The sequence below is a fragment of the Etheostoma spectabile genome, chromosome 24 (assembly GCF_008692095.1).
Source record: "Etheostoma spectabile isolate EspeVRDwgs_2016 chromosome 24, UIUC_Espe_1.0, whole genome shotgun sequence".
Taxonomy (NCBI): Eukaryota; Metazoa; Chordata; class Actinopteri; order Perciformes; family Percidae; genus Etheostoma; species Etheostoma spectabile.
The window spans coordinates 15,806,874-15,820,044 of record NC_045756.1 but is presented as its reverse complement, the minus strand read 5'-3'; the positions used below and the strand labels follow the sequence as shown (position 1 = coordinate 15,820,044).

At 38.3% G+C, this 13,171-nt stretch overlaps 2 protein-coding genes across 2 annotated transcripts in view; both read left to right on the top strand.

Moving 5' to 3' along the window:
- LOC116673678 (dehydrogenase/reductase SDR family member on chromosome X) overlaps positions 1-2,796 on the top strand; it is a 15,880-nt gene extending 13,084 nt beyond the window's left edge. The window contains exon 10 of the mRNA XM_032505894.1: positions 2,737-2,796. Within this exon, the coding sequence (XP_032361785.1) occupies positions 2,737-2,796 (60 nt within the window). The remainder of the gene's footprint in view (positions 1-2,736) is intronic.
- Positions 2,797-3,466: 670 nt separating this feature from the next.
- On the top strand, positions 3,467-11,711 carry LOC116673689 (zinc finger protein 2 homolog). Its single transcript, XM_032505909.1, has 2 exons — positions 3,467-3,686; positions 8,049-11,711. Exons 1-2 carry the CDS (start codon positions 3,641-3,643, stop codon positions 9,686-9,688), a joined length of 1,686 nt encoding a protein of 561 aa, XP_032361800.1. The 5' UTR covers positions 3,467-3,640; the 3' UTR covers positions 9,689-11,711.
- Positions 11,712-13,171: the final 1,460 nt, after the last annotated feature.

The following is a 13,171-nucleotide window of genomic DNA, read 5'->3' as shown; positions in this document are numbered from 1 at the left end:
TGTACAACGGCCACAGGAAGCAGTCCTCGGACACCTCCTACGACTCTGAGCTGCAAGCCGAGCTGTGGAAGAAGAGCTGTGAGCTGGTGGGCCTCGAGGAGGCCTGACACCTCCACAGCCACCATGGATCTGTGTCTCTAATAGGGTTGGGTAACGAGACCCGGTGCTAATACGGCACCGGTGCCTTAACGACCGTGATCCAATCAAATAGCAACGCAGATTTTGGTTCCCCATATTGGTACCTACGCTTCTCTCTGATGCTCCGAAACGGACGTTAGAGGCAACCGAAACATCGCCACGTGTCATGCGAGTTAACCTACTTCACTTGGCAGCAGGTAACGTTAGCCTAGTGTTAGCTAGTAGCTGGATTAAACACTGTTAAAAAAGTTTGTCTGAATTTCACTGGAGAGGATTCCAACACCGGGCCGGACAACAGTCTGTAGCTGCCGTTGTCTGAAAAACAACAGACGTTGCATTCACTTGAAACTCGCCAGCCTCGTGCTGCATTCAAAGTGGCCTTAAGGCTGTTTTAATGGTTGCGCAAAGCTTTAGCTTTAGCCTACATAAGAGGCCTGATGTTTATACTTGTGCGCTGGTGTGTGCGCACCGGCACCATTTTTAAAAGTGTCGTTTTAGCACCACTATTGGAAAATAAAAAACCTGAACCCTAACCCAACCCTATTCTCTACTCGCCTCTGGTCTGCTGCCTGAACTGTACATTTCAGACCTGGAGACTGTATTCCAAGCAAATGTCCAATTTATTTGATGATATTGTACACGAATATGTCCCGTCAACACTGTGAATGATGCCTTTTTCCAAGCTGCATTCATTTGTATTGTATTAATTTTAATATTGTGTATGAACCTATGTTTAAAAGAAGCAAAACAAAATGCCTTCCCGCTGACCATGGTCTTGTTGTCTTCAAGGGTCCACATAGAAAACTAAAACTTTTCTGAAGCTTTTTTCAATGATTTTGTCACTTTCCCTGCATTTTTGACCATTTTTTGATGCAATTTTTAAAATGTCTTTGTCGCTTTTTGGCGCTTTTTATCACTACCACCAGGAAATACGCCACTAACACCATCTTACTATCAATATTTTTACACTTTTCTTTTAAAATTCATGATCAATTAACCTTGTATAGGAAATGTTCCCTATTTTATCCTAGCAGAAATTACTAAACTAGTTTACTAATATTAGAGGAACATATGTTGATGGATAATCGCAGACTTGTGTATGTATGTCAAAGTTTATTAGAAAGCATTTTCTTTATTTTTCAAATGTTATAAAGTTGAATGAAACAAAACTCCAAATTCAATGAAAGTAGTAATCATTACTTTTACCTGCGCAGCGCGTTGTAGGGATGTCATTTTGGGGTAGTTTGATTAAAAAGAAACTCATATTTCATATAAAGACATGTTAAAAACAGGTCAAATTTGACCCCAGGACATCACAAGGGTCGACTTTGAGGCATTTGTGCCGATCAGCAAATCCACATTGGTGTTAATACGGAGAATATTAATATCTTGGACTACTCTTTATTGTTAGTCCTCACTGGCATTTCCTTTAGTGTGAACATACTAAGAAGCTTTATGCCAGTATATCCAGAGATACGCAACTTAGGACAGTAGCTTTGTGACCTATTGTATGTAATTGAGTGTTCTTTTCTCTTTGATTTTTAGCTTTTCTTTCAGACTTTGACAGCAGAAAGTTTCCCTACTTCCATATATATATATATATATATACATAACTTGAAGCACTAAAATTGATTAAAAAAAAAAAAAAGTTTGAGCCCCCCTAAAAAGATTCTAAAATCTTCCATTAGAAAATTAGCAGCGGACCAATCTTTCAGAGCTCCGAGACTTAGTATTGGTGCCGTCAAAAAGTAAGTCTTTTATCAAAGATTTTAAAAATTGTCGCAACCAAGGTGCTGCGGGATTGTTGGACATATTTACAACAACAAGTTAAAGGATTTGGTTGGAGTATTAATACAGGAGAAGAATATTGTTTCAAGATTACGGCCCAAATATTGTGTGGTGTAATGTTCCTCCATAGACATTCTTCTAAATGAAGAGAGAATGGATTGGACAACTATATGTTATTATTAACTATATATATTTACTTTCTATAATTCTAGGACTACAATCCTACAGACACCTTTTAATAGTTTGAATTCAAAAGAAACATGACACTACTACGGCATACATAAATCATTAAAGGGGAAGACTTTCTAAGGGAAGTGCAGAAGAGAGGAAGTGAGTCATTGAAGATTAAGATTTGGGCATACTGGATTAAACTCTTTATTTAATGGCAAAGTGCAAATCAGATAATTGTGAGGTTTGTAATGTTCCTGAACATGTTGAGCATGTTATTATGATAATAATTCAGAGTCAAAGAGGAAGAATTTGATTAGGGAATATTGAGAAAATGGGGGATACTGCAAGGCTCTCTTTATTTTTTCTGAAAACTACCGGATTAGATTGTAATTTTAAGGTTTAGAAGTGGAGTTAATTTATATATAAGTTCTAAGGCTCAGAATTGACTATAATTTATATGTGAGTTATTTTACTAAAAATGTATTTACAATGTTTAATCAGTTAATAATTTACATATTTAATGTTACAATATTATTAGTTACATAATGACATGATTACAAGTCAGGATATTCTGTTGAATCTGCCTCTCCAATTCCCTCACATTTACCTCAGTCTGAGTTCTCGCTTCTGATTGGTTAGTTCAGTCACAGGGAAGGTCCGGACAAGGAAGTGGTGGTGGTGGTGTTGTCAACGGGGTAAGCCTCTCCCTATGGAGCCATGTTGATGCTACCAAGCCATCACCCACCTTTAGCATCCCATTGACTCCTATTCAATTTCGCGCCACTTTGTCAGGGAATAACGTCACATCTGAAGCGTTTAAAGACTCTATTTGTCTGTTACTTATTTCTAAAGAAACACGACAATGTATAAAAGGCTCCACTACCATGTAACTCACGTTATGGCTCCGTAGCAGACGTTTTTTGTAAAAATAGGCTAACGATTGCGTCATAACCGCGCAACTTGCTGCCGTTTTGCTTTTTCTATATCAGAAATTTGGTTTTCTTGATGAGCAGTTCTCTATTTTCATTAAATTTGGGTCTTTTATTAAATTTTATAGCGTAAAATCGCCAATAACATCGGAAATTTAGGACAACATTTTTTTTGAAAAAAGTGACTAAATCTTTTGAAAAAACGTCACCAAAAATAATAATTTTAATTTGAAATTTGGGCCCTGAAATGAAATATAAGTTGCATAGTTGATGGGAAGACAACACAAGTCTTAAGATGTTGTCCCCATCCTGCTGTCTATTCTCATAAAGACTGATCCCTCACAACACATAATCATCAAAATAGCTTTTGTTTGTTACTCTCTTATATTTTTATAAAACTTGAAGTGTGCAAAAACCTGGTATTACACACTGCGGTACAGTGGGTGGCGGTATGCACTTAGGCCGCGGTTTACGATCCGCCATTAAATCAGAAGAAGAAGAAGACGACTGACGTTCAAGTTACCGACCTAAACACCGGAGCAGTCAGCGGAAACTAGACGTTATTTGAACCATATAACGGTAGAAAACCCGAGGAGTTAGTTTGTTAATGAGAGATGGACCGACACCGGAAACAACCGGAAGCGAAGCTGCGAGGAGAAGGTTTGTTTTTCTTTCTGCTTTGCTAAACCATTACGCCGCCTGTTAGCCGGAGCTAGCTCCTCAGGCGGATTCGTTAAGTTCTGACGTCGAAAGGTGAAGCAGGAGACGGTGTCTGGTTGTGCTTCGTTACTCTGCGGAAGCTGTGGTGTCAACAGAAACAGAAGGGCATTAGCTGTGTGTTGGACATCCGCTATGTTTAGCACCCTTAATAAAGGCCTTAGCTTGCTAGCATTAGCCTTCCGTCTGACGACGGAACTCCTTAAAAAACGTCGGATGGCGAATTTGAACCACTGTTGAACTCACACAGGACAACTCGGGTTTTACATAGAAAATAATATAGTAGTTTGGCCACGTTGAAATTACAGTTAAAGAAGAATTCCGGTCAATTGCAACTCGTGGCTCGGTTTGTAGATTAGGAGTGCTGTCAATAGAGAGACAAATCAAACCAATCGGTGCTGCCTACACCGTGTTATCCTCCTGCTAGCGTTAGCACCCAACAGGCTTAAACAGGGTTAGCCTCTAAACATGTTCAAAATGTCATTAAAAGTACCTACACATGTGAAGTGACTCATTCCGAGGGAACACAGTGAATCTGACTGCTGTAGATGTGAAAGAAATGTATGACAGTTGTGCTAATCCAGCTGTGTTTAGTTCCTGTGTGCAAGGAGTGCTTAGGGACCGTCTACAAACTACAACACCGAAAAGAGATAAAACACATTTTCAAAAATAAGCATATGCTTATTTTTTTTAAAGAAAGTGCTGTAGTACAACTAGCAGGAGACATGTTGTAATTGAGGTAAGTTTGAAGACACCAACCACCTTTTTAATCATTAAATTGAAAGCTTACATATTTTTTTTGTTTCTCTATTCTGTTTTGTAGTTTGTAGACGGTTCCTAAGCTATCTAAGTGCCCCTCAACACAGGAACCAAACACCGCTGAATTAACAATATTTCATGCATTTTTGTCACATCTACTGCAGTCAGATTCATTGTGTTCCCTTGGAAGGAATCACTTCACATGGGTAGGCACTTTTAATTACATTTTGAACATGTTTAGAGACTAAAAACACGTTTACAACTAGCCCTGTTTAAGCCTGTTGGGTGCTAAGTCTAGCAGGAGGATAACACAGTGTAGACAGCACCTATTGGTTTAGTTTTTCTCTCTACTGACAGACCTGATTGGATAGTTTTTCTCTCTATTGACAGCACTCCAGATTTACAGACAACAGAGCTACATGTTGAAATCGACCGGAATTCTCCTTTAATACCTTTCATAAACTGTTGTCAAGAAAGCATCATCATGGTGACCTCGTCCACACACACACTCGAAAAACGCACAACACAGATACAAGGTAAATTACCCAGAATAAAACATGTGATGGTAAAAAATGCATTTTTGGTGAAATACACAAAACTGTCCACGTAACCTGTTAGTTAAAGCAGAATTCCAGTTGATTTCAACACGTAGCTCTGTTGCTAGTAGATTTGGAGTGCTGTCAGTAGAGAGAAAAACTAACCAATCGGTGCTGTCTACACCGTGTTATCCTCCGGCTAGCATTAGCACCCAACAGGCTTAAACAGGGCAAGTTATAAAGGCGTTTTTAGCCTCTTAATATGTTCAAAATGTCATTACAAGTGCCTACCCATGTGAAGTGATTCCTTCTGAGTGAACACAGTGAATCTGACTGCAGTAGATGTGACAGAAAGATGTACAAGTCCATAACTCTGTTTATTTCCTGTTTTCCGGTGAAGTCTTAACTAGTCAATTGTCAAACTCATACAATCCAATATTCTAAAATGTATTTTTCCCACAACTATTTTACGTTGTTATGTCCTTAGTAACGACTAGGTAGAAACAGGCCGACTGCAGCAGGTGAAAAGTTAAAGAGCCCACTGTTGCTTAGTTACCTATGGACATGCTCAACAGCTCTTAAACTCTTTTGGCTCACCTGGCTCCTCTGTGGTGTCAGGTTACAGCCTGTTTCTTCATCATGTTTTAATACCTGCGATGTCCTGATCAGCTTTTTTGACTCCCGTTCCCAATCCTTTTAAATATTGAATATCTGCCGATACCAAGTCCAGTTCCGATACTTGTAGTTTTTCAGATAATAAGTAAGTAACTGAAAAATAAGAAAGTCCTAAGCTTAATGCTGCAAAGGAGTAATTTCTCTCAACATAAAATAGTTCTCCTTAGGCTCCCACAGAATATTTAGGCTCTCACAGAATATTCCCAAAGAATAAGTACCCCACTGGGTACCCCAAATCATTTTGCTAAAAATGTCAGTCTGATGCTTTTCTGGTAATACCCAGCTGTGAACGCTAGGCCGCCTTGGAAGCACCTTTTTTTTTTCTTTCTCTCAGCCGAGAACCCTTGAGTCCGGTTGCTAAGATACAGACTATATGGGGAAATAAAATCGACGGCGGCTATACATCCATAGTCGGCGAATGGCACCATATGGGTCGGCCCAAAGGAAGAGTTGGCTGAGCCCCTTTCACGTACATCACATCAGTTAAATTGTATTTTACACTATGATGGTTACATTTGCAATTAATCTGCGTTTCACATGCCAGATGCAAAAGCGCTCGTCCTTAACTGCATTATATACCTATACATTTAAACTTTTAAATTGTTACCCGCAAAATCCTTTCATTTACATAAATTAAGATGTTTTCACCATAAATTTGTGCCTGAAAATGTATCAGAATGAAGGTTTTTACACCCCCCCCACTGTATAATGTTCTTAACTAGGGCTATCACCTTACACCAAATCCATGTAACGATTTTTGACCCACAATTTGATACAAACCTCGATTCTTTTGATGGTGGTTTGGAGGAGAGTTATACTCATAGACTGTATAATATTAATTCATTCATTCATTCAAACCTTTATTTAACTCGCAAGTGGCAACAGCGCGGTTTGAAATAGACACAGAGACACTTCCAGGTAAATACATAGACACACTTTAACTCATATTAAAAAAACAATGTCATCATAAAAAACCTGGGTCCTAAATCAATTTAAAAACGGTGACATACAGACTGCCTTTCTGCAAGGTCCTTCAAAAAGCCTTTAAAAGAATAAAGTGAGACCAACTCCTTCAGTTCATTTTGAAGTGGATTCCATGCAGATGGTGCTTCAAAATTAAAAAGCCTTTTTGCCAAAGTCAGTGCGGGCTTTAGGGACTGATAATAAAACCAGATCCTGTGAGCGCCGGTGATATGTCCCTGCAGACCTCAGGAGGATACAACTGTTTAGATAAGGAGAAAGAAGTCCTAATACTGCCTTATAAATAAAAAGCTTTTTTAATATTATTGCAGAGGTTGTTTGTATAAATGATAAAAAGAAGAGGCCCAATGATTGAGCCTTGAGGCACCTCTTTATTTATATATTAACTTATTTATATTTAGGGAGGCAGAAGTGAGACCGTCTTCTGGCACACATTGTGTTCTCCCTGAAAGGTACAGTAACTGTTGAACCATCCCACTGCTTGTTCTGATAGTCGAGTAGAGGTGAGTATTTTATGGTCCACTGTGTCAAAAGCTTTTGACAAATCAATAAACCATGCTGCACAGCGGTGCTTATTGTCCAAGGTTTTGACCAGGTTGTTGACAACTTTTGAAACGGCTGTTATTGTTCTTTATTGTTTCCTGAAACCGGCTTGAAATTCAATCAGAATACTGTTATTAATTAGTCTTTTAATTGCATGCTAATGACTGATTCCATTAATTTATCTAATACTGACAATTTAGAAATAGGCCTATAGTCATTTATGTTTGAGGATTACCACCTTTGTGAAGGTAGAGAACATTGACAAATTTCCAGATGGCTGGTACTTGATTCATGGCTAAAAGGTTAATTAAATATGTAACTGGATGGGCTATCAGATCTGCCCATATTTTTCATTAAATATGGTTCCAATTTGTCTTAATGGACAGTCCAGGAGGGGAAATTAATTTTTTTGCCCACCAGCCACAGTGGCTAGTGGATGCCCAATTTTACAAACCACTTATATTTTTTACGTAACACTTTTTCTGGAATTCAGATTTATAAAAAATTCCACTAGCATATTTTAAATTGTTTCAGTACATTATTTTCTATTCATAATACATATTTTATTAACATAAGCAAACAAAAAGTGATGTGAAAAAAATAATAATTAAAGACATAATTGCCACATTCTGGGCTACCATTAAATCAACCCTGGCCACTGGGGCCAAGTCCCAACCGTCGCCAGAACCACAAAGTCTTCACTATATAATTACATTAATATTTAATGACAGTACTTACTGGGCACACTTCTTAAAGTGAATTTAGCCTATTAATATTGTTAAGATTCACATTGATGGCCGTTTTGTTTCAGCTTTACCTACAGATGTCCAGAAAGTGATTGTTGGTGAAGAACATGAATGGCGCTCCAGTCTGGACCACAAGGACACAAAGCCCCTACACATTAAAGAGGAACAGGAGGAATTCTGGACGAGTCAGGACGGAGTGCAGCTTCAAGGGCTGGAGGAGGCTGATATCACCAAGTTCCCATTCACTCCTGTCCCTGTGAAGAGTGAAGATGATGAAGAGAAACCTCAGTTCTTACAGCTTCATCAAAGACTAACTGTAGAGATGAAAACAGAAGCTGATGGAGAGGACTGTGGAGAACAAGAACCAGCCAGGAACTCACGTCCAGATACACTTTTAAAAATGTCTAGCAGTGATGCCACCTCACAATGTTACAAACAAGAAACTAAAGTGGCTGTTGATGACTGGAATGAGACCAGAGAACCTCAGACAGGTTTAAACTCCTTGAATAATACTGAAGACCCAGTAAGTCGTATGACTTGTATTGGTGGTGGTGAAAAACTGTCAAGTACCTCTGAGTGTTGGGAAAGATTTGGCTGCAAGACACTTCTGAAGAAACACACGATCGCCGAAAAGATTCTGTTTAGCTGCAGCATTTGTGACCAAAGATTCACCTGGTATAAACAGCTCAGGAACCATCAATGTGTTGGTCGTCAGAGTCAAACTGAGGAGAACAGAGAAGCAGAGCCTTCAGCCAGCAACTCAACTGAACAGATTGAAACAGAAGCTGATGGAGAGGACTGTGGCGGACCAGAACCAGACATTAACTCTTCTGAACCAGAGACTGATGACAGTTATGATTGGAAGGAGACCAGAGAACCTAAGTCAGGTTTAAACTCTCCGAATATTAATGAAGGCCCTGTTGGTGATTTCAGGTGTAGTGCTGGTGAGAATCAAAGTATCGGCTCTGAGTGTGGAAAAAGATGTGGCACCAATCGAAATATGAAGAGACACATGAGATCTCATACAGGAGAGAAACCATTTAGCTGCTCAGTTTGTAGGAAATATTTTGCAAGGAGACAAGATTTACAGACACACATGAGAATCCACACAAGAGTGAAATTCTTAAGCTGCTCGGTCTGTAAGAAAGCCTTTACGGTGAGTGGAAATTTACTTAAACACATGAGAATTCACACAGGAGAGAAACCATTTAACTGCTCAGTCTGTAAGAAAGCGTTTACAGAGAGTGGAAGTTTACACAAACACATGGCAATCCACACAGGAAGGAGACCATTTAGCTGCTCAGTCTGTAAGAAAGCTTTTTCAGTGAGTGGAAATTATCATAGACACATGAGAACCCACAGTGGAGAGAAACCGTTTAGCTGCTCAATCTGTAAGAAAGCTTTTACAGTGAGAGGAAGCTTAAAGACACACATGAGAACCCACACAGGAGAGAAACCATTTAGCTGCTCCGTCTGTAAGAAAGCTTTTACAGTAAGCGGATATTTGCAGGCACACATGAGAATCCACACAGGAGAGAAACCATTTAGCTGCTCAGTCTGTAAGAAAGCTTTTACAGGCAATGGAAGTTTACAGAAACACATGACAGTCCACACAGGAGAGAAACCATTTAGCTGCTCCATCTGTAAGAAAGCTTTTTCAGTGAGTGGAAGTTTACATAGACACATGAGAACCCAACACGTGTGAAAACATTTATCCATGTAATGTGGACCTATAGTCTAGAAGGAGAGCAGAAAAAAATGAAGTGATATGAGATATATATTATAACGTGGTTCTTTAGAAATCTAAATTTAAAATCTGGTAATTACAACATCTTAGGCTTTAAAATGTCTTAAGTAATATTGTGATAGGTCTTTACAAATGTTTTTATGAAATCCACTGAACTCCAAAGATGAACTTGTTCACTTTTAGCAACTTAAAATGGACTTGAAATGAAACAATGCAATCCATGCAACCCCAGACCTCTTCAAAATGGCAGCTGTCTCTCAGAAGACTCTCCAGTCTCCACACTTGACTATCTTGTCCCACCTGACTGTCCCTATAAAGGCAACAACTACCATTATTCTTTGCTCTTCTCCATTTCCTCACTCCAGAAGGAGCAACGACTCTACTGCATCCATTAGCAGGGGGTCCTGCTCAGCTCTCAGCCCAAGCCTGGCCTACTGAAAAGAACTGACGGAAAAACTTTTCTCTAGGAAATGACACAAATGCCTGCTTAGAGTAAACAAGTTAAAATCACAGACTTGGAAAAAAAAGTCTACCAGCTAGTAAGGACTGGTGCTATAAGCTTCAATCCTGCAGGATTGGGATAAACCGCAACATTTTTGTAAAAATCAACATTCTAACTCTTGAAAATAACAAATTGGGTTTTTTAAGGTCCGAGAGAGTGGCCTGTAATGAGTTAAAGAAAAGCTGCAAGTTGTCAGTAGCAGCCTATGGGGTATCTGCAGAACAGTAAAGAATAGTGTCATCTGCATACTAATCGGCGCCACAACCAGTTAAAGAAAATACTAGCTCATTAATATAGATGGTAAAGAGTACAGGACCCGATACAGAGCCTTGTGGGACACCTTTTTGTTATGGATAAGAAATCCGAATTGCGAAGTTGTCATTTCACGCTTTGAGGCCTGGAAAACAGGTAATCATGAAACCACTCAAAACTACCCGTATCCAAGCCCATGTCGGACAACTTTTTTAAAAATTATATTGTGATTGATCGTGTCAAACAGCTGAGGGAGGCCGGTAGACTCCGACCACAGTCGGTGGGTCCGGAGAATGATGCAACTTTAGAGCTAGAAATTCAAAGACAATATTTTTGTCTTTGAATTTGAGACTAGATTTGACATACATTCCAACTCCACCGCCCCTACCTAACTAATCTATTAATTTCATTTAATGCTACCCAGATATGTATTTTATGTTTTTGCTTTAGTCAAGTTATTGGACAGCCACATTGCTAAGTTGATGTAAATTTAGGCTTCACATCAGCAGTCTTGCATGTAACTAACATGCTCTTTTCTAACATGGCACATTAAATTACACATTTTAACTTCCAGACAAGCACACTATAATAGTAAGCAAACCTTTTGCTTTACACCCTTTTGATTTGACTGAGGCAGAACATGCTGTGAGGAGACTTAAGTCCCCCTTATTATTTTATTTGAATGTTTAATATGTTTGTTTTATGTGTTCACCTTTTACCAAGACAAATTCCACACAAGTGTACTTATCGTGGCAATAAAACTTTATCTGATTCTGATGGATGTTCTATAAGACCTTAATACAATGTTTGAGGTGGAGCCCTGTTAATTCTTATGGGAGTTGCTGTGGCATATACGCCAAAAGAGTTTCTACGCTTCCGGATTTACTTTTGCGAGATGCAACACACTGACTTTGCACAGTAGTGTTTTTCCCACCTACCCCAAATGCAAGTTCCTGTTGGGCCCATAGAGTTTAATTGTAGTGCCGTAATTGGTTGTAAAATAGCTTTTCTCGGCTTGAGCGGCTGTTTTTCAAATATAAGCCTTAACAAAGACCATCTTTGATTCCCTAATCACAGCTTTGCCATTTCATCTTTGTCTTTACAACTTGCACACACACACACACACGCATCCTTTTGCTCTTTTCAGCTTCATTATTTTAGTTGAGTCAAATATTGTATGTTATACTTGTGCTTTATTTATTCTGTGAATAAATGCTTTTGAATATACATACTGTCTATGTAACTTTGAACAAAAGGGAATTTGCTACTTATATGCACTTTTACTAGTTGTTAATTTAATTTCACTTAATTTATCTTTTCTTGATCTTTTCAAGTTGTGGCCCCAAAGATGTGACTTAATTTACATGAAATCCCATTGTTTAATTATGGTGGTTCCTAATTATTTTGAATTACTGTTTAAATCCATTTCGGTCGTGCTTTTAAGTCGTACTTTTTCTCAAATTAGACCATATCTGGAAATAATGTTTTTATTAGACAGAAAACAAACACTTTCACCTGAACTTATCCTGTAATTAGTACATAAATAAGATATAATAAGTCTTCTATGAAATTAGACCAAAACAAGAAGTTATTTGGTTAGACGGTAAAAGGAAACCATACACCCAAATTATGCTGTAACTAGAAACCCATATATTGCCATATTAAACTCAAATTATACTACTCAATATATTTGAACAAATAACACTATTTGGAAACCAAATTATTAGAAGAAAAGTACTGGTAATGTCATACCACATCATCACATTTGACCCAACTTCAGTCAATCATACCTGCAGGCACTCCGGAGCGAATACTTAACTCATATATATTTTATGTATGTTGTTTTTCTGTCTAAGGACCAAATCATTTCTTTTTACGTCTAATTTGATAGAAAGTAAGTCTTTTTTAATGTACCGGAAAATAAAGTGCGACCGCCACTTTAGTACTATGACCCCAACGTAGTTTGTACAACTGACTGAGGCCAACTGAGAACATTATTTATTTAAAGGAAAATTCCATTACCTTCAATGTGTAATACAAAAATATAAATGTGTTTGGAGAAAATTTAACAAAAAATGAAAGGGACAAAACCAAAATGGAACCAATGACAACTACTGCAAACTGCACAGCCTTGTGAATTGGACACCTAGCTAGTGTGCGATGCGGTCTGTGGGCTAACTTTGCATCTCGTCAAAAAAAATAGCTTCATGTACTAAGTTACAATTGTTTCTGTTATGGTTACTTTCATCTCATGAGGGTAAGTACAGTTTCAATGAGAACTTTCTGTATAAAGGCTATAACGCTTCATAAAAACATTATGTATTCATACTTTATTATAATATTAAATAATATATAAACATAAACTTTAAGGACTGGTAGATGAAAAAATCTTAATGAAGTTCAGCTGCTGTTTCTCGAGTGTCTCTCCAGACACACGTACAAATGAAGCTGCCGGTCCGAAAGCAGCTGTGTCTTATGTTCACATTTTAGAGAACCTTCTAATATTTTCTTCATTAAATAACCTACAAAGTTCTAAATGGTCAAGCACCATCCTATCTTGAAGAGCTCTTAGTGCTTGCAGACACGTCACCCCTTCTTCTCTTCATACTCGTCAGATTCATTCACCATATAATCAATAATATAATAAGACTAGAGGTAGGGCAGTACAGCCCGATCCGGCAGGGGAG

Excerpts from the sequence above, each read along its gene's own strand:
- LOC116673689 (XM_032505909.1), top strand. The coding sequence starts at position 3,641 with ATGGACCGACACCGGAAACAACCGGAAGCGAAGCTGCGAGGAGAAG. Across the intron at positions 3,687-8,048 it reads AGCGAAGCTGCGAGGAGAAG|CTTTACCTACAGATGTCCAG; the intron begins GTTTGTTTTTCT and ends GTTTTGTTTCAG.